At 65.1% G+C, this 20,307-nt stretch overlaps 2 protein-coding genes across 3 annotated transcripts; one reads left to right on the forward strand and one right to left on the reverse strand.

Annotated features, from left to right (window-relative positions):
- Nucleotides 1–352: 352 nt before the first annotated feature.
- Nucleotides 353–11,710, reverse strand: NYAP1 (neuronal tyrosine phosphorylated phosphoinositide-3-kinase adaptor 1). The gene is made up of 9 exons (XM_067555081.1): nucleotides 11,693–11,710; nucleotides 10,689–10,798; nucleotides 9,688–9,922; nucleotides 9,058–9,301; nucleotides 5,097–5,386; nucleotides 3,418–4,647; nucleotides 3,097–3,303; nucleotides 1,332–1,441; nucleotides 353–1,071 (listed from the first exon to the last, which is right to left on the reverse strand). Exons 4-9 carry the CDS (start codon nucleotides 9,246–9,248, stop codon nucleotides 826–828), a joined length of 2,274 nt encoding a protein of 757 aa, XP_067411182.1. The 5' UTR covers nucleotides 9,249–9,301; nucleotides 9,688–9,922; nucleotides 10,689–10,798; nucleotides 11,693–11,710; the 3' UTR covers nucleotides 353–825.
- A 336-nt stretch (nucleotides 11,711–12,046) lies between these two features.
- On the forward strand, nucleotides 12,047–18,783 carry TSC22D4 (TSC22 domain family member 4). 2 transcript variants are annotated; one of them, XM_067555128.1, is made up of 5 exons: nucleotides 12,047–12,207; nucleotides 12,748–13,533; nucleotides 14,504–14,658; nucleotides 17,416–17,467; nucleotides 17,833–18,783. In XM_067555128.1, the coding sequence occupies exons 2-5, from the start codon at nucleotides 12,955–12,957 to the stop codon at nucleotides 18,001–18,003; spliced, it is 957 nt and encodes a 318-aa protein (XP_067411229.1). In that variant the 5' UTR covers nucleotides 12,047–12,207; nucleotides 12,748–12,954; the 3' UTR covers nucleotides 18,004–18,783. The 2 variants fall into 2 exon arrangements, with proteins under 2 accessions (XP_067411229.1, XP_067411236.1); XM_067555135.1 differs by lacking the exon at nucleotides 12,047–12,207 and adding an exon at nucleotides 12,439–12,624.
- The last annotated feature ends 1,524 nt before the right edge of the window (nucleotides 18,784–20,307 follow it).

Genomic DNA, 20,307 nt, shown 5'->3' on the forward strand with positions numbered 1-20,307 from the left:
GGTTTATTTTTCTCTATAAATACACACCCCCCCTGAACCCCGCCCCAGCATAAATATTTTGCAAAGCAGTTTCATCATCTCATTACGCTTGCTAGAGCCTCCCATTCTCCCCGGTGAGTTCATTAAATATAGCAGGGTGGGAGAACCCAGGCGTCCTGGCAGGAGTCCACCCCCCACCCCACAGCTAACACCCCTGGGCGGTTGGGATACAGAGAGCACGCCAGCGTCCCAAGTCGGTCCAGCCGTGTGTCTAAAAACGCTAATGGGAGTTGGCGGTGAAGGGCGTGGCTCTCCGAGGGGAAGGGAGCCCACTCTGGGGCCAGAGGGGCAGACGAGTGGGGTCGATTGAGTTTTATAATCCACCAGGGAGCTTTGATCTCCTCCCCATCACCTGGCCACCCCAGTCGTGCCCCTCTTCCCCTCACCACTCTACCCCTGCTTTTGGTGATGGAAGGGCAGCGTGCAGGTGCACCTGGCACTGGCGACCCCTGATTCTGGGGGGCAGGCACCCCCAACCCCAGATCTGGTCCAAAGGCAGCAAAAGGGGTGATGGTCCATCGTAGACGTGCACATCGGTGTCACCTGGGATCCCCCACTCATCCCCACGCCTGGCCTCACCCGCCGTCCAGCCATCCCCTGAAGGCAGGCGATTGTCCCCCGCCCGTCCGTCCGCGAGGGTCCTTCCAGCAGGGGGTGCCCCGGCGTTACCGCCCCAGCTGGGAGCCAGAGAGCCGGGTTGAAGGCCAGAACTTCGCTGCCCCGCCCGGGCCATGGGGGCTGCTAACCCTGGCTGGGCTGAGGCAGCACGGGGAGCCTGCGGCAGGGTCATATGGCCGTGTCCCACAGCACCGTCTGCTGGCGCCGGCAGGGCAGCGTGCCCGTCTTGCGGCTGTCCGTGGGGCGGCGCCAGCTGGGCAGGATGGGCATGCTCTCCTGCTTGCAGAGGCTGCGCTCTGGCCGGTGCCGGGCTTTGATCTCTTTGCACACGCAGCGCTTCCGCTCAATCACCTCCAGTAGCTTCCCGTCCCGCTCCTGGGTGCCCGGTGCCAGCACGGGCAGCGGGGGCAGTCCCTGCCCGAGGGAGGCAGAGTGAGAAGGGCTGCAGGTGCACCCCGAGCCCAACGTCCCCCACCCCCTCCGCGACCCGGGACAGGTGCCCAGCCCCTGCACCAGTTCGCTGACCCTACCCTTCTGCCGATGCCCCTCACGCCCGACCTGCAGCCCCTGGGCTCCCGCCCAGCTCCGCCGGTGCCCCTCACTCCCGACCCGCAGCCCCTGCCAGCCCGGCCCTGGGCTCTCCCCGCCCCCAGCCTGGGTCCCGGCTACCTTACCAGGCTGGCTGTCTCTCTGGGGTGGCTGCATGGCCTCTGCGTGTGGGTTGCAGTGTGTCGCACCCCAGAGGTGGAGGCCGACCGGCCCAGGCGGTAACCCCCAGTGAAATCTGGAGAGTGGGGAGATCAGCAGTGAGATTGGTCACCCCTGCCCTCCACATCCCCCCGACCCCCTGCCCTGCTCCCCGCAGAGCCTCCTGAAGCACGGCGCCCCTTACTGAACTCCTCATCTCTGCAGGCTTCCCAGTTACGTCTGGGCCCCCATCTCTACTTAGGTCAGCATCAGCCACATGCCACGGCCCCCCTCTGAACTGTCCGGACTGGATGTAGGGAAGGCGGTGGATGTGATATACCTTGACTTTAGCAAAGCTTTTGATACTGTCTCTCACAGTATTCTTATCAGCAAGTTAAAGAAGTATGGGTTGGATGAATGGACTATAAAATGGATAGAGAGCTGGCTAGAGCATAGGGCTCAACGAGTAGTGATCAATGGCTCCATGTCTAGCTGGCAACCGGTCACAAGCGGAGTTCCCCAGGGGTCGGTCCTGGAGCCGGTTTTGTTCAACATCTTTATTAATGGTCTGGAGGATGGGGTAGATTGCACCCTCAGCAAGTTTGCGGATAACACTAAGCTGGGGGGAGTGGTAGATACCCTGCAAGGTAGGGATAGGATACAGAGTGACCTAAACAAACTGGAGGATTGGGCCAAAAGAAATCTAATGAGGTTCAACAAAGAAAAGTGCAGAGTCCTCCACTTAGGATGGAAGAATCCCATGCACAGCTACAGACTGGGGACCGACGAGCTGGGCAGCAGCTCTGCAGAAAAGGACCTGGGGGTAACAGTGGATAAAAAGCTGGAGATGAGTCAGCAGTGTGCCCTGGTTGTCAAGAAGGCTAATAGCATATTGGGCTGCATTAGGAGGAGCATTGCCAGCAGGTCACGGGAAGTGATTATTCCCCTCTATTCGGCATTGGTGAGGCCGCATTTAGAATATTGTGTCCAGTTTTGGGCCCCCCACTACAAAAAAGGATGTGGACAAGTTAGAGAGAGTCCAGCGGAGGGCAACAAAAATGATTAGGGGGCTGGAGCACAGGACTTATGAGGAGAGGCTGAGGGAACTGGGCTTGTTTAGTCTGCAAAAGAGAAGAATGAGGGGGGATTTGATAGCGGCCTTTAACTACCTGAAAGGGGGTTCCAGGGAGGATGGGGCTAGGCTGTTCTCTGTGGTGGCAGATGACAGAACAAGGAGCAACGGTCTCAAGTTGCAGGGCGGGAGGTCAAGGTTGGACATTAGGAAAAAGTTTTTCACTAGACGGGTGGTGAAGCACTGGAATGGGTTACCTAGGGAGGTGGGGGAATCTCCATCCTTAGAGGTTTTTAAGCTGAGGCTTGACAAAGCCCTGGCTGGGATGATGTAGCTGAGGTTAGTCCTGCTTTGAGCAGGGGGTTGGACTAGACACCTCCTGAGGTCCCTTCCAACTCTAATATTCTATGATTCTATGATTCTATGATTTGGGGTGGTGTGGAGGGAGGAGAGGCTGGGGGTCAGGATGAGGTGGGGTGGCAGAGGGGGAGAGGACAGACTCCCTCTGCCCCCCCCCCAGTCCTTGTCAAATCCGCTCCCCTGCCCCACTTCATCCCCTAGGGCAGCAGCTCCATGCCCGGCACCCTGGCACCCTGCAGCCTTTCCCAGAGCCCCCCGGGCTGGCCTCCCCACGGCCCCACCTTCCTGCCCTGGGCAGGGGGCGTTTGTGCCAGGGTTACCTCCGTTCCGGCCGCAGGCAGGGAAGGTCTGGCACGGGACGGGCAGCCCTGTGCGGCAGCCTGGCATCTTGGGCACCATTCCCTCAGCTCCCGGGACCCGGACCGGGATCCCCGACAGCGAGGCTCCCACCGGGGCTTTCTCCTCTCGCTCCGGCTTTAGCTGGGTCTCGCCACTCCCATTCCAGACCCGGGCACCCTCCGCGGTCTCTGCCAGGGCAAAGGAAAGGCTCAGAGGAGGGGCCTTATTCCCCCCCCATCCCGAGCCAGCCAGGATCAGAGCCAGCACCCCCCGAGGGGAAGGGCCCCGCACCCCATACTTACTCTCTGGCTCCTTGCTTTTCCGACTGCCATAATGTCCCTTCCTCTGCAGTGCCCAGCCCACGGCCAGCGTCTCATCCTCCGCACCAGCCACCACATGGGAGCAGGCGATGCTGGCGAAGGCCCCGCGGTCCTGCAGCTGGACCTTCACCACGGACGGCATGGCAGCGGCCCCACAGCCCTTGGCCCCCGCTCCTTTGATGCTCTCGTAGGCCGGTGGCCGCTTCATCCCCCCGCAAGGGGCTGGGTAAGTCCAAAGCATGCCCAGGGGCGGGTCCAGGCGCTGGGCCGGCTTGCCGATGGGCACAGGGGCCGGCCGGGCGGTGCTGGCACACAGCATGCCGTGCAGCACCGAGATCTCCTTCTCTGCCTTCTCCTCGGCCGGCAGCCCCGAGCGAGTGGTGACTTTGACAGCTGAGTACACCATGGTGCAAGAGACAGCCGGCTTGTCCTTGGCCAGCTGGGGCACAGGCAGCAGGGAGGGCAGCGGCTTGGCCGGTGGGCAGATCATGCTGTGGGAACTGGGCAGCTCCTTCTCTGCCTTCTGCTGGCCGGCCGACTGCGGCGGCAGGGGGGTGGAGTGGCTCCGTGCGCGGCCGGAGGGCACCAGGGCCTGGGGCCCAGGCAGATGGGGTGCGGCTGGCGCTTCCTTGGCATGACAGGGCACGGGCAGCTTGCAGGCCTCCTGGCTGCCCGCTTTGTGCCCCTTCTGCCCCTTGCCCTGGGGAAAAGCCAGCAGGGGAGGGCGATGCTGGAGCAGGTTGGGGAAAGGCGGAGGGATGTCACAGGGGGAGGTCTTGGCCAACACCCCCTTGCTCGGCCCCCTCTTCGCCTGGCGGGGTTGGGGGGAGGCAGGCACGCCGTTGGCCCGCCCCTCACCTGCCTCCTCGGACAGCGGGTACTTCATCTCCTCGTAGATCGCCTCGCTCTCGTCCGAGTCCTCATCCCCCACAAGGGGCGGCTGCTGAGGGATCCCAGCGCCCCGGAAAACGTCCCCCACCATCTCGATATAGACAGGCTCCTCGTCCTCAGGGTCCGAGCCCTTGGGGTGGCCGTGGGACAAGGCCTGGCTGAACCGCTGTGGTGGCCCCCCACCCACGGCAGGCACCAGGGGGCGGCTGGGGTCGCTCTCGTCGAAGGAGACCGAGAGCTGGGTGTTGGGACTCCGCTTAGGTTTCTGGGGGGGCACCTTGCGCCCGAACTCCCGGCTCTCGGAGCACGACTTCTGGGGGCCTGTGAGAGGAAGAAAGTAGAGATCAGATGAAGCCACCTCTGGGGCGGGGCAGCTGGTTAATCAGGAACCCCTCGCCCTGCACTGAGATGCAGCCACCTCTGGGGCAGAGTGGTTGGTTAAGCAGGGACCCCTCGCCCGGCACTGAGATGTGGCCACCTCTGGGGCGGAGTGATTGGTTAAGCAGGGACCCCTTGCCCGGCGCTGAGATGCGGCCGCCTCTGGGGCGGGGCAGCTGGTTAAGCGAGTACCCCTTGCCCGGCAGTGAGATGCGGCCACTTCTGGGAGAGCGGCTGGTTATACGTGGAGCCCTTGCCCAACGCTCTGCTCCTGTGTCAGCTAACAAGCTGCACCCCACCTCCCAGCGACCCGCTGAGGCATGGGGCCAGCCCTGACCACCCCCTTCTGGGCTCCTTCCCCACAGTGGCCCCGAATGCCCCCACCAGCTCACCGATTTTCTTGCTGCCAGCTGGCTCCGCCGCCCGCCCCTCGCCCGCCATGCTGAGCTGGGTGCTGGGGTGGCGCGTGGGCTTGGCTGGGGGCTTCCTGGCGCCGGCGGCAGCCCGGTCGCTCTCCACGCTGCCCACGGAGTGGCAGGAGAGGGAGCGCGGCGCCATGCCGCCGGCGCAGGGCTGGGGCGCGTGCTCCTGCGACGCCGGCATCGTCATGAAGCCCAGCCGGAAGTGGCGGCGAAAGGAGGCCACGTCCCGGCTCTTCCCCGCGCCCGGGTCCTTGGCGGAGCTGCGGGGACACAAAGAGCAGGGGGTCAGGCCCGGGGGGGGGGCACAGGACGCCTGGGTTCCTGCCTCGGGAACAGGAGTGGGAGCTGGTGGCTTAGACATCTGGGTTCCGTCCCTGGTCTGGGAGGGGAATCTAGTGGTTAGAGCAGGTCTAGTGCCCCTCACTCCCAACCCGCTTCCCCTTCTAGCCCGGCCCTGGCTCCCCCCAGCTCTGCCAGTGCCCCTCACTCGCGACCCGCAGCCCCCTGCTACCCCATGCTGGGCAGTGGGGAAGGGGAGTGTGGTAACTGGTGCTGGAGCGCAGACGCTGGCACTGGCCCAGTTGGGCTGGTGCCACTGGCTGCCCCAGGTTCAGCCCCACATGTGGGGGGCAGCGTCTTGCTGGGGAGGGGGCCATGCAGGCAGCACAGAGCCAGACAGGCTCTGGAGTGGGCAGCTGGGCAGAGCAGATCTGAGAGTGGGCAGAGGGGATGGAGTCGGTGGCCATGCGTGGCCCTGCTGCCCTCCACCCCCCGCCTGGCCCCCCACACCTTCCATCCGCCCCACATGCCCCCCACTCCTCCCTGCCACCCTGCGTCCCACTCCTGGCCCCCCACCCACCTGTCTGCCCCACACACCTCCTGCCCAGCCCCCCCCGTCTCTCTGTCCACGCTCTGCCCGGCCCAACGTGCCCCTCTGTCTGTCCATCCATCTCCCCATCCCGCCCCCCTCACCACGCCTGCATCCATCCATCCTTCCTGATTCCCCCTCCCCCATCACTGCCCCATCCTTCCACCAACCCCACACCAGATCTCCCCCACACCTTCCATCCGCCCCACATGCCCCCCACTCCTCCCTGCCGCCCTGTGTCCCACGCCCAGCCCCCACACCTTCCATCCACCCCACACGCCCCCCACTCCTCCCTGCCACCCTGCGTCCCACTCCTGGCCCCCCACCCACCTGTCTGCCCCACACACCTCCTGCCCAGCCCCCCTCGTCTCTCTGTCCACGCTCTGCCCGGCCCAACGTGCCCCTCTGTCTGTCCATCCATCTCCCCATCCCGCCCCCCTCACCACGCCTGCATCCATCCATCCTTCCTGATTCCCCCTCCCCCATCACTGCCCCATCCTTCCACCAACCCCACACCAGATCTCCCCTGCCCCCTGCTGCAGCCCCCCAGATCTTCCCCCTCCCCAGTCTCATTCACACAATGGGGGGGGGGATTCAAAAGATGCCTGGGTTGGAGCAAGATCCTGGCTCATGGCCCAGCTGTTTCTATGGCAACGGTGCCTGGGTGACCTCGGTGCCTGCTAGGCCCATTAACCCCTTGCTCCCCACAGACCAGCCAAAGGGGCAGGAGCCGACACCGGCTGGGGAGGGGGCGGCCCTGAGTCCAGCTGGGCTCCCTCTCCCATCAGACCAGGCAGTGTTCTGCTAGAATTGCAGCCCTGCAGATCTCAGCCCATCGCTGCATTGGTGCAGCTAGAGGTGTGCTTTGGTGCCACACAAGACCAGGTGCAATGTATGCTAATAGTTGCATCAATGTGCAATGGGTACATATAATACAGGTGCAAGACAAGTGCAGGTGCAATGTGTATTAGTAGTTGCAACAGTGTTTCGTAGTTGCATAGTGAAGCTGTGATTGCAAGACTAGTGCAGTGGATACTAGTAGTTGCAACAATGCGGTATAGCTGCATAAAACAGCATTTGCAAGACTGGTGCATGTGCCGTATATACTATGTCTGTGATATGTCTGGGCAGCAAAGCAGCAGTTACAGCTACTGGTGTCTATGGACTCCAGTGCTCTACCTTGTACCCATGCTGCATTCTGGCAGCTAGTGCTGTGCAACTCATGGCATACATTACACCTGTCCCACACTGTTGCAACCACTATTCTGTCATGTACTTGAAATGCCCTTCTGCAACTATTGTCCAGGGCACAGATGGTCTACTCTGCCCCAGTCCAATAATAGCAAACGTGCCACCTGCCCTGCACTTTTCTAACATGCTCCTGTCTAATATTTGTCTAACTACTTCTGACGTTGAATGTGGGCCACGTTACTGCAACTACCAGTATGCATTGTACCTCCCCTAAATCTCTTCTTCTGCCATGCACCTAAAGCTCATTGTTACACTGACTGTTCTCCATTGAACCTGCATCACATCAAGGCAATTGATGATCCACTCTGCACCTGCCTCCAGTTGCTGGTAATACAGACACAATTGGCACCAGTATTGGTCATTGTTGCAACCACGGTTTTAACTCACCCCTGTATAACGTACTTGCAAATTCCATCGACATTGAACCTGTGCTACATTGGTGCAACTGACATGACACCTGTGCAACCAGAATGCACTTAAATCACATTGTTGCAGTGACTGTTCCACTTGGCACCTGCACAACCATTGCTATAGAGTGCATTGTCACCTCCTGATTGCAACCACTGTTATACATTGAACCTGTGCTGCGCTGTTGCAACAAATGATCCATCCTGAACCCCCATCTGGTTGTTGCTAGTACACCTGTGCGGCAATGTCGCACGCACAGTACAATGCTATCCACATTCTTATCTGACGTCACAGCTTATTGTTGCAACAGCTGTTCTATCTGGACACAGAGCCATGTTGGCAGCACGGCTCTTCTGGACCTGTCTCAGCCCCCTCCCAACCAATGGGGGAGGCCTTTAGGGGAATTTAGGGAGCATCCTGGGCCCCATTAGCTGAGCCCTCCAGGGCACCCAGAAGGTAGAAAAGAGACGACTCCACCTGGCCAGGTAAGGTGCTGATGGCTATTTGTAGAGCTCTTAGTGCCAGCAGCAGCTGCCCTCTGGATTATCCAGGGCTGAGCGACCGTGCAGTGATCACCCATGCTGGATCCTACTCTCAGCTCCCCGGCAGACCCATACGGAGGCCAGCTCAGTCCCAGCTTCCAGGACGGGGAATTCCCTCAGATCCGAGATGCTGGCTTCCCCAGACACCCTAGATGGCAGGGGCCTTGCCAGAATGCATGCTGGGAGACTGCTACCCAACCAGGGAGCGCTGGGCCATGGGGAGCAGCATGGGAGTGCAGTGGGGGTCGCTCTCCTCTCACAGACTGCGCGGATCCCTTCATGTCCTGCCCCAAAATCATTGGGATAAATGTTAAACAACCGCCCCACCCTAGAGGTGGCTGCATCTCAAGTGCCGGGCCAGGGATCCCTGTATAACCACCTGCCTCACCTCAGAGGTGGCCACATCTAGCACCGAGCGAGGAGTCCCTGTATAATTAGCCGCCCCGCCCCATAAGTGGCCACTTCTCAGTGCCAGGCCAGGGGTCCCTGTGTAACCAGCCACCCCACCCCAGAGGTAGCCGCATCTCAGCGCCGAGCAAGGGTTCCTGTGTAACCAGCCGCCTTTTCCCAGCGGTAGACGCATCTCAACGCTGAGCAAGGGATCCCTGTATAATCAACCGCCTCGCCCCAGAGGTGGCCACTTCTAAATGCTCAAGGAAGTCTGCCGCAAGTTTTGGGAATCTTTGTAATGAAGTCATTAAGGAAACAGAGGAGAGGAGACCAAGGACAGAGATCAACTAGGTGGTAAAGCCGGAAAAAGAACCCAGGAGTCCTGGCTCCCAATGCCCCCTCCTCTGACCCACCAGGCCCCCTCCCCTCCTAGAGCTGGGGAGCGAACCCTGGAGTCCTGGCCCCCGCTTACCCCTTTTTGACCTCCTCTTCCTTGCGCTGCCTCCACTCCAGCTTGCTCTTGCGGTAGAGCAGATTCATGTCGCGGCGCAGCGGCTGTGCGGGCTGGCGACTCTGGCCCAGCGCTCCGTAGGCCCGGCTGCCCCGCTCCTCAATGAACTGCAGGAAGGCAGAGACCAGGGCCTCCTGGGGGCCCGTGCTCATCTTCCCCCAGCTGGCGTGGCACTGCGCTGGCACAGGTGAGCCGACGGGGGGCGCTGTGGTGCAAGAGACAGCGTGATAGAGAGCAGCAGTGCTGCCAGGGGGCAGGGAACGCTGTCCGGGGCCTTTCCTCACTGGGAGGGGTGGGGGTAGTGGGGAGAGATTGGGGAGGGCCTGGAAGCCAGGACTCCTGGGATCCATCCCCCCCATTCACCTACAGGCTGATCCCCCTGGACTCCTGGGTTCCATTCCCCCCATACACCCACAGGCCAGAGCGCCCCTCTGAACTGCCCGGACTCTGGGAGCTGGGCCACACCTGAGCCTTCAAGGAGGGGACGGTGTAGGGAGGGAGACCTGGGAGTTGGGATGAAGTGGGGATGGGGATGACAACGTAGCTGGGAGGGAGGGGACAGACCCACCGCTCCCCCCTGCCCTTCAGCACCTGGCACGGCTCCGGTCCCCTTCCTGCCCAGCCTGGGGGGCGAGTTATCCAGCGGGGCAGGAGTGGGGGGCAGGGGGCATCTCTGCCCACCAGGGTCCTTGGCAGACAGGCAGGAAGCCGGTGGGGCTGGTGCCGATCCAGGTCCCACGGGGCAGCTCTGGGCTCAGCTCACGGGGGTCTCCGGTCCATTGTCGGTGCCGGCGCTCCCCGGGCAGTCAGGAGGTCCTCTATGAGCCTGGCGGAGAGCGGGGGTAACAGTGGTCCAGGGTCCCCCATCGCCTTCCCATGGCCCCCCAGAACCATCCCACCCTCTTCTCCACCCCTCTCCACAGGCCCCACCACCTGTGAGCCCCCAGGACCCCATCAAAGCCCGTCCCTCCAGCCCCCACCCCCGCTCCTATCTGTCGCCCCCAGACTGGCCGGTGGGGGGCCAACCCCCTGCACGAGAGCCAGGGCGGGACACAGATTCTCCTTCCTCAGCCCCCAACGATGGCCTGGGGGGTCTGAGCTGCTTCCTGCCCCCCCAGTGCACTCTACATCCAGGCATCCTTCCACCCACCCTTCCAATCTACCCCTTCCTCTCCCCACAACTCCCCCATTTTCCCTCCCCCACCCTTCCAGTCTACCCCACATTTCCCCCATTTCCCCTCCCCCACCCTTCCAGTCTACCCCACATTTCCCCCATTTCCACTCCCCCACCCTTACAACCTACCCCCATCTCTCCTCCCCCACCCGTCCAACCTACCCCATCTCCCATTTCCCCTCCCCCACCCATCCAATCTACCCCTCCCAACCCCACATCTCCTCTCATTTCCCCTCCCCCACCCTTCCAATCAACCCCCTCCCAGTCCCACCCTCTATGCATCCCCACAACCCCCCCCCGAGATTCTCCATCCATCTTTACATCCAGGTCCCCTCCCCAGCCCCGCCAGCCCCCCGCATCCCTCCTCGCCCCTCCATCCTCCTTCCCGATCCCCCCCTGGCCCCGCCTGCCCCGGTACCTGGCCGGCCCGGCTCCCCCGGCTCCGCTCGCCCCATCCCGACCCGCTGCCGCTGACGCAGCGTCCAAGACACGCGGCGCCTCCCCCGAGCCCGAGAGAAACAGCCGGGGCTGGAGGGATGGAGAAACGGGGGGGGGAGATCGGGGGATGGACAGCGCGGGGGGGGAGACGGCACCCCCCCAGCTCCGCCGGTGCCCCTCACTCCTGACCCGCAGCCCCCCAGCTCTGCCCCTCACTCCCGACCTGCAGCCCCCCAGCTCTGCCAGTGCCCCTCCCGACCCGCAGCCCCCCAGCTCTGCCCGCGCCCCTCACTCCCGACCCGCAGCCCCCCAGCTCCGCCGGTGCCCCTCACTCCTGACCCGCAGCCCCCCAGCTCTGCCTGCGCCCCTCACTCCCGACCTGCAGCCCCCCAGCTCCGCCCGTGCCCCTCACTCCCAACCCACAGTCCCCCCAGCTCCGCCCGTGCCCCTCACTCATGACCCGCAGCCCCCCAGCTCCGCCCGTGCCCCTCACTCCCAACCCAGAGCCCCCCAGCTCTGCCTGCGCCCCTCACTCCCGACCCGCAGCCCCCCAGCTCCGCCCGTGCCCCTCACTCCCAACCCAGAGCCTCCCAGCTCTGCCTGTGCCCCTCACTCCCGACCCGCAGCCCCCCAGCTCCGCCCGTGCCCCTCACTACTGACCCACAGCCCTTTGCCATGCTCCACCAGGCCGAAGCACAGTCCCTCGCAGCCCTGGACAGCCCCCAACCCTGCCCCCCCCCCCCCGCCGCTGAGAACTGAATTTGCCCTTCCAGCGACCCCTGAGTCTTTAAAGCGCCTGTGGGGTGGGGGGGGTGTTGTCTTTCCTTAATGTCTGGAAGATGGAAGGTGATTTTCTGACCCCCAGACTGAGGAGGGCCAGAGCCAAGAGCTAGCACGTGAGTCAGAACCCTTACATCGCCCAGCACCCGCGTGGAGGGGGGCTGCCTCTGGGGTGGGACAGCTGGTTATACGGGGACCCCTCACCCGACGCTGAGATGCAGCCACCTCTGGGGTGGGGCAGCTGGTTGTAAAGGGACCACTCATCCAGCGCTAAGATGCGGCCACCTCTTGGGTGGGACGCAGACCTCTGATGTGGCTGCAGACACCTGTTGGGCAGGTGGCAGGTTATATAGCCCGAGCTCCCAGCACCCATCTCCCTCCCCATCCCCAGATGCTCGTTACCAGCCCCTTGCATATACTGAGTAGCCACCGGGCCACCTCGTGTTCACAGGAGGGAATTGCTGAAGAGGGCGGGGCGAGCGCTCACAAACCCCGCCCTCCTCGGGGCTGGGTGTGGCCAGTGGCATGGAAGGGGTGTCATTCCCTGTGTACCAACAGGGGGCAGCAACGTGCTGCAGGCAGCTCTGAGCCTGCAACAGCTTCCATGGCAGGACTCACCGCTCCGCCAGCCCCCCCCTTCCCGCCGGGTGCAGGGTCGACCCCTCCGGACGTCCCCCCGCCGAATGCAGGATCGACCGCTCCGGCCCACCTGCTAGTTTGTGAGTGTGTGCGCGCGCTGTGCCGCCCCCTGCTGGCTTGGGGCTGTAGCTGCCGCGCCGGGCGGGGTTTAACAGGCGGGGGGGCAGCGCTGCAGAAGGGGCAGGGCGGGGCGCGCTGGGGGAGGGGAGCGAGGGGGCGGGCTGGGGGGGAGGCGGAGCATGGGGGGGGGCGGGCCGGGAGGGGGGCAGTCAGCTGGTCGGGTGGGGGTTGGACTTCCTGGAGCGGGGACTTGTCAACAGGCGGCAGCGCTGCGGAGCCGGGGCGGGCGGGGACCGGGCCCCCCAGCAGCGCCGGGCAGCGAGAACGCGCCCCTCCCCACCCCCGAGAGACGTCCGACCCCGGATCCGGCCCCCGGGGCTCCCCCCAGTCCCTCTCCTCCGCCCCCAACTTTGGGACACTTTCCAGCCCTGCCCCCGGTGCGTCCCCTCTGCACAGTGGGGACTCGGGGCCGGGATGCTGGGAGCCCCCCAGAACCAGCCGCCTTCAGGGGCGTGCGGTCCCCGCGCCCTTTAACCTCCCCCGTGACCCTTGACCTCCAGGTGAGCCAGCATCCGTGGGGCACGTCAGCCCCTCCCTCGTGCCCGGTGGTCCCCAGGGAGCCCTCTGTCGCCCCCCAGCCCGTGGGGATGCGGCCCCCTGCAGCTCAGCGTCTGGCCGGAGGAGCTGGCGCGGCCCCGGCGCGGGCCGAGCCCCACTGAACCGGCGCCCAGGGGGGATTCGTCCGGCACCGGAGCCAGGCCGGGACCATGAGCGGTGGGAAGAAGAAAAGCAGTTTCCAGATCACCAGCATCACCAGCGAGTACGAGCAGCAGGAGGCGCCGCCTGGGGCGCCCGACCTGGAGCCTCCCGAGGACCTGGGCAGCGGGCCGAGAAACGGGCCCTCAGGGCCAGCCAGCACCGCCTCCCGCTTCCGGGTGGTGAAGCTGGACCAAGGCCTGGGGGAGCCGTATAAACGGGGGCGCTGGACCTGCCTGGATTTCTACGACCGGGACCCCGAGCACCAGGCCGTGGGGCGGCTCCTGGGCCCAGCCCGGCACCCGCAGTCCCTCGACTCCCGCCTGGAGCTCGCCCAGCCCCACGGCTACTTCGCCCCTTCGCCACAGCGTTGGGCCGGGCACAGCCACTCTGGGGGCATGGCCCATCCCGCGCTGCCCGGCGAGCACCTGGCCCGCTCGCTGGGGGGCGGGGAGAGGACTCCGGGGGGTGCCGCGCCTGGGGCCAGGGCGCAGAGCGACATGGCTGCTGCGGAGCCCGGGGAGCCAGGCCTGGGGGTGGAAGAGCTTCTCGCCCAGCGTATCCGCAGGGAGATGGAGGAGAGGCGCAAGGTAAAGGGGCCCGGACTCCTGGGTTCCATGGGGGGAGGGGAGAGCCATGCAGTGGCGATCAGCCCACCCAGCCGGGGATCTGGTCCTGCCCCCCACCCACCAGACCCCCAGGAACCCTTCCCAGCAGAAATCCTGCAGTGGGCTGTCCCACAGATCAATTCGGAGCCGTATTAGGTTCCATGTCTCCCCAGAGCTGGCTGGGGGGGTCTCCACCAGGGTCCCCTCCCTGGGGAGGGACTCAGAGGGTGGGGATCCAGTCTGCAGTGGGGGGATGGGCAGAAGGGGGACGGGGAGGGGGGGGGTGACTGCAGGGGGGCAACCCCTTGGGTGCCTGGGCTCCAACTCCTGCCCTTGCACCTGCAGTCGCCCCCATCCCAGTGTTGGCCTGTGGAACTGCCCTCCACTGGACTCGGCCAGTTTCTGGGGGGTCATTTCCTGCTCTGACCTGGCTGGGGGGTGAGGCCGCAGAGTGGGAGGTGCATTGTGTGAATTTCCTTTGGAAGCCCGGGGCATTGGAGAAGGTGGTGGTAGGACACTGGGCTGGCTGGCCTGTGGGTCTGATGGGGCACCACCCACAGCTGCCTCCTGCTCTTCATCCGCACCCCCAACCTCACCCCACTGCCCCCCTGAGATCTGGGTACTGGGTCCCCCTTGCCAAGTCAGATCTATGGAGGAGCGGAAGGAACCCAGACATCCGGGCCCCACCATGGCTCCGGCCAGGCCTGGTTCCCCCTGCCCCATGCTGTGCAGCATGTGGGGTGGGGCAGGACATCTGGGTACCTTCTGCCTCACTTTCTGCATGCCAGGGAGAGCCTGAACACCTGGGTTCTTCCATAGCCCTACTCAGTTCTCATGGCCCCTGGGGGGAGACTAATCCCCCTCCCCCCACATCCCCAGTGCCAGCCCTCCAGCCAGTCAGTGCCCCCCTCCCCGGGGGAAAGGCCCCTTCTCTAACGCTGCCTTTCCCCAGGTCCCATCCCGAGGCTCCCGCCCCTCGTCCCCAGCACCCCCCCCTTTCCGGGAGGGGAGCCCCATCCGGAAGGCGTCGGACCCCTTTGGAACCCGTCTCAGCCTGGCCCGAACCATGTTTGCTATGGGGGGACACCAGGACAGCGATGATGAGAGGTGAGGCGGGACTTCCTGTCCAGTGCGCCTGGTGGAGGGTGGGACTTCCTGTTTTGCCAGTGAGTGGGTTTGGGGGGGATGGGGCTGGGAAGTTTTGAGGTGGGGGCTGCAGTGCTGAGACCTGCTGGGCCTGGGACAGGAAGCTGCAGCTGGCTGGGCCGTAGGGGGCGGGTGCGACGTGCTCGGTGGAAGAGGAAGGAAGTTGGGGGGAAGTTGATTTGAATGGCTGGCAGCGGATGTGACTCAGTGGGTGCCTCATGGCTTGCGGGGGGGATCAAGGAGGGATCCTGGCAGTGGGGCAGGCAGGTGGTGTGGGGAGCGCAGGCCGGGGGGAGGCAAGTCAGAGAGACCCTACAATAACAAACTGTCCCCAATGCTCCCAGTAGAGGCCATGATAACCTAGAGACGTGATGGCTGCCTTGTTATCTGTAGTCCCCGGGGGCCTGATTGGCCTCCCATCTCACCGTCACCCCATAACCTGGGCCCTGGCTGCCCCAGACCCTCTTGCAGCCCCCACCAGCCCCGCTGGTTGTACCTGGCAAAGTCCCTCTCCAGATTGTGTTTTTTATAGGGCCTACAAAAATAGAACAGATGCCACTGCTCCGTGTGAATTCCGTGTTTCTCCTTCTCTGGAGGCAGTGATGGGGGAAGAAGTTTTTGTAGGGCCTACACCAACAAAGGGCCCTGTGTCATCTGCAGCAGCTTGATCTGCAAAGGGGCTTTGCAGGGCAGCGGCTGCTGAGCTCGGTGGGTGGGAGGGAAAACCAGGGGCTGCTGTGCTGCGGGGGCTCAGGAGGGGGCGCTCTCGCCTCGCGGCCGACCCCAGCACCCCTCGTCCCCCCCTCCTGCACTTGAGCTGTGGGTTGGGAGTGAGGGCACCAGCAGAGCTGGGGGGGGGCCCAGGGCCGGGCTAGCAAGGGGCTGTGGGTTGGGAGTGAGGGGCACTGGCCGATGCGGGGGAGGGGGCTCTTCTATTTTGGAAGCTCCAGGTGCTCCCCCAGAATGGGGGCTCCACCCCCCTGAAGGCTGCCTGGCTGGTTCCCAGCCTCTTACTTCGCTCCCCCCTTCCTCCCCAACCTGCTTAACCCTTCAGGTGCTGGACAGGAAGCCAGAATCCCCTCCCCCAGCCCGGCCAGTGCCCCGACCCGCAGCCCTGCCGTGCCACAGGGCGACTGGCCAGCAGGGGGCAGTAGGAGGCCCTGTCTCTCCCCTCACACACACTGAATGTATGCGCTTCCGGCAGTGCCCAGACAGACCGCCCCCCAATGTGCCCAGGGCTGCACCCCACCGGTCCAGACCCCTCCCCGAGCCGGGGAGAGAACCCAGGAGTCCTGGCCCCCGGCCCCCCCTCCCGGGACGGGGCTGGAGCCGAGATCTCACCACTCACCACTAGGGGGCGATGGATCCTCCAACTTTCTAGCAGGTGGAGATTTCATTTAGGGCATCATGAGATTAAAAGGGAGGGGGGCGGACGCCTGGGTTCTCTCCAAGCTCTGGGAGGGCAGTGGGGGCTGGTGGTTAGAGAAGGGGGGGCTGGGAGCCAGGACTCCTGGGTTCTTTCCCTAGTGCCTGCCTGGGGTGGGGGGGGTTATGTAATGGCTCTGGTCCCAGTTTCCATAGCCCCCCCATGTGTGTCCGGTTCCCACGTGAGATGGGGCACGGGGCCTGGCCCCTCTGGAGGGTGCCGGCTCCCTTCCAGCCCCAGGCCAGGCACTGGCTGGCTCGGGGCTTCACCCCACTCCAGGCGCGGGCCCCTCACTTTCTCCGCGGCCAACTGGGCCTGGTGCCACGCGCCCCATCTGGGCCCTCCCCCCACCTCCAGGGAAGGGGGGCTGGGGGATGCTGCCCGACCAATGGGAGTGAATGAGCGGGGGCTGGGCAGCGCTGGCTGGCAGGGAACAGCTGGGTATTTGTGCCACCGCGGCTCCGCCACGCCACATCTGCCTGCTGTGCCAGCCGGGGTTCCTTTGCACCCAACCCTTGGGCTCTGCCCCCCAGCTGGGACAAGTAGGGGGGGATCTGGGGTCAGGACCCCTGCGCTCTGATCCCAGCAGATTGGGGACAGGATCCAGCCGCACCTGGGGATCGCAGCCAGCGGGATCTCGGAGCTGGAAGCAGTGGGTCCTGGGCAAGCGAGGCTCCAGGATCCCAGCAGAGCTGGGCAGCAGGATCCTGGGGCCTCTGGGATTAGGAGGAGTCTGTGGTGGGGGGACCCCAGATCCAGACCGTCAGGCCCCAGGGGACCCAAGGACAGGCGGCTCGTGCGAGCCCGGGAGTTAGGAGAGCCCGGCGGGGCAGGGAACCAGGGTCCCCAGGGAGCCATGGCTCTGGACCTGCCAGGCATCTCGGTGAAGTCGAGGGTCAGCGCCTTCGAGGCACAGGGGGAGCCGCAGGGCTGCGGCTGCTGCTCCCTCCCAGACAGCGGGGACCCCGCCCGCCCCCGGCACCGTGGCTGCTCCTCCCCCGCCCCCTCCCGGGGCTCCTCCCCTGCCCGGGCCAAGCCAGGGGGTATGGGGCCCCAAGGCCGGGGGCGGCCGGGCGCCCGGCGCAGAGAGATCGACAAAACCCTGCTCTCCCTGCTGGTCATCTTCCACAGGTACTGGGGCACAGGGAGGGAGCGGGGGGGTGGCCCTGGGGCAGGATTCCAAGGCGGGGGGCTCTGGGTGTGGAGGGCACCGGCGGAGCTGGGGGGCTGCAGGTCGGGAGTGAGGGGCTCTATCTGTCTGTCTCTCAGTCTCTGTCTGTCTCTGCCCCCAGCGGCTCTGGCAGCAGCATGGTCGCCATCGACAACAAGATCGAGCAGGCCATGGTGAGTGACATGGGAACCAAATTCAGCCGGGAGTGGGGGGGCTGGGAGCCAGCCCGGACGCCTGGGTTCTCTCCTGGCTCTGGGAGGGAAGGGGGGCTGATGGGTCAGAGCAAGGGGCAGGACGTCTGGGTTCTTTCCCTGGGCTAGAACTGGGAAGGGAGTTGCTTGGGGTGCGGGGGCAGGACGCCTGGGTTCTCTCCCCGGGGCCGGAAGGGGAGGGGGGGTCTAGTGGTTAGAGCAGGGGGGCTGGGAGCCAGCACTCCTGGGTTCTCTCCCTGGCTCTGGGTGGGGAGGAGGCCTAGTGGGTTAGAGCAGGGGGGCAGGACGCCTGGGTCCCTCCGTCGCTGACCGGTGCCCACCCCCAGGACCTGGTGAAGAGCCATCTGCTGCTGGCGGTGCGGGAGGAGGTGGAGGTGCTGCGGGAGCAGATCAAGGAGCTGGCGGAGCGCAACGCAGCACTGGAGTGGGAGAACGGGCTCCTGCGCTCCCTGGCCAGCCCCGAGCAGCTGGCCCAGCTTCGCCGCCCCTCGGCCTGACCCAGCCCGGACCCGCCCGCCAGCCTCACGCCACAGCCCGCGCGTGGGAAGGGGCTGGGGGGAGCCTGGTCGGACTTGGGGGGTGGGCGGGGTGGTACTAACGAGATGTGCCTTGGGGGGGAAGGCCTGGAGCCAGGCCTCCTGGGTTCTCCCCCCAACTCCGGTGGGGAGTGGGGGGCTGGTGGGTAGAGTGGAGGGGGAGGGCTGTGGGCAGCAGGACTCCTGGCTCCGTGGGGGGGGGCATCTGCTCAGGGTGGGGGCTTTAATTCGGGGAGGGAGGGGGGCTCCCTGGACTTGTGAAGGCCCAAGTAGGGGCCGGGAACAGCCGGGCAGGGCTGACCCGCCCTAGACAGCCAGATCCCTAGGACTGGCTGGGGGAGCTGTTCTCGGCCGTGGGGCGGGGGCTGGGCACCGGGAGGGGGGGCACAGAGCCCCCGCAGCAGGGGAGGGGACGGCGGTGGCAATACGGATTTGTAATAAAGAAACTTTTCCATGATTTCAGGTTATTAAAATTCCAGCAGCAGCCGCAGGGCCAGCGTGTGTGTGTGGGAACGGGGGGCCGGGCGGGGGTCCCCAGCCACTGCTGGTGTGGGGCACTAGGGGGTGCTGTGGGGGACCCCCAGTCACTGCGGGCCCGGGGCAGCAGGGGGCGCTGTATTGTGGGGGGCTCAGCAGGAGGTGCTAGAACTTTGCCCTGTGACGTTCCAGCCCTCAGGCTGCAAAGCCCCGAAATTCCAGCCCCGGGGCCCATCCTGACCCCCCCACTGGACACAGTCCCCACAGAGCCGGCAAGTCCCTGGCTGGGACCCAGCCCAGGTAAGTGGCAGCACGGAGCCCCTGGCAAACGTTGGCCGGGAGGGACCAGTCGTCCCAGCCCGGCCCTGGGATGCGACCCCACGTTCCCCTCCATTTCCTATCCTAAACTGGCACGCAGCTCCGCCATGTAGGCAACCAGCTGCCCCCCCACAGAGGTGGCTGCATCTCAGGGCTGGGCGAGGGGTCGCCAGAGGACCAGCTGCCATGGGACACTTTGTGTTTACATGTGAAGCGGGGGAACAAAGACATTTGTTCTGTTCCCTCCCCCCCGGCCACCCTGTTCCAGCTGAAGCAGGACAATGGGCACTTGCCAGCAGCTGCGCGCAGGGGGGAGGCAGTGAATAAAGGGCGTCTTGTCAGAGGGGCTGGGGCCAGGCCAAGGAGTCAGCCGGGTGCCCATGGGTGGGGGAAGGGCCTGGACACCCCCGGCCTGGCCTGGGCTTTGCAGGAATCGAGCACCTCTGGGTCACCCTGGGATGGGGGGAGGGAAACAGCCCTGAGGTTCCTCCTGGGCTGCTCAGCCCGGGCCCTGGGTCCTCCCGGGCACATGGAAACATGGACACCGCATGAGCCCCTCCCCCCCAGGGCCCCGCACCCAGGGGCTGTGGGTTGGGAGTGAGGGGCACCGAAAGATGGCCACCTTGAGGGGAAAAGGTAACAGAAAAGCACCCTGCAGTGGTGACTCTGAGGCAGAACACTAGCTGGTCCCGGTCCAAGGAAACAGCTCACTCCTCCCCACCCCCCACACCCACTAGAGCCCCCTCCCCTCCCAGAGCCAGGAGAGAACCCAGGCGTCCGGGCTCCCAGCCTTGAGAGTGGGGAGAGGGGCGGTTGCATGTCACTCACTGTGGCTGGCTCCTCTTGCCTGCTCCCCGGAAGAGAGACAGACGAGGGCTGAGACAGACTGACAGAGGCTGGGGCCTCTCCCGGCCCGCTGGGTTCCTGCCCCTGCTTCACAATGGGTGTGGGGAGCCTAGAACCCCTGGCCTGGCCCCCGAGGATCCTGCGGGCACAGGGGGCGCTGCTGGTTCTGCTGGCGAGGGGCTGCAAGCCGGGCCTGCGGCTGGTGTCCCTGTGCCCCACTCCCCTGGGTGCTGCTGGCAGCCGCTGGGGCTGGCCTAGCTCTGGGGCTGGTGCCGGAGGGTGAGTTCTCCCTGCCTCACCTGGGATCTGCCCCAGAATTCCCCAGGGCAGGGTGGGGGGAGCCTCACTGACCCCTGATAACCCCCTCTGATCCTTCCCAGACTCCCCTGGGGCAGCATGGTCAGAGCCCCGCTGCCCCTCCCCCAATCTCACTCCTGTCTCTCTTCCCCCCCCCCCCAGCTCTACCCCCAACTTCTGCCCCCAGGGCCGCCCTGCTCCGCGACGTCTCCACCCTCCTGTGCGTCATCCGCACCCGGCTGCCACCCGCTGGGGGGTGGGAGACCTGCAGCCGCTCGCCCCCTTGGGGGCTCCGGCAGGAAGGTGCGGGACCCTCCCCTTGGGAAC

The sequence above is a fragment of the Emydura macquarii genome, unplaced genomic scaffold (genome assembly GCF_026122565.2).
Source record: "Emydura macquarii macquarii isolate MOO-44397 ecotype Brisbane River unplaced genomic scaffold, CSIRO-AGI_Emac_v2 contig_306, whole genome shotgun sequence".
NCBI classification, from domain to species: Eukaryota; Metazoa; Chordata; order Testudines; family Chelidae; genus Emydura; species Emydura macquarii.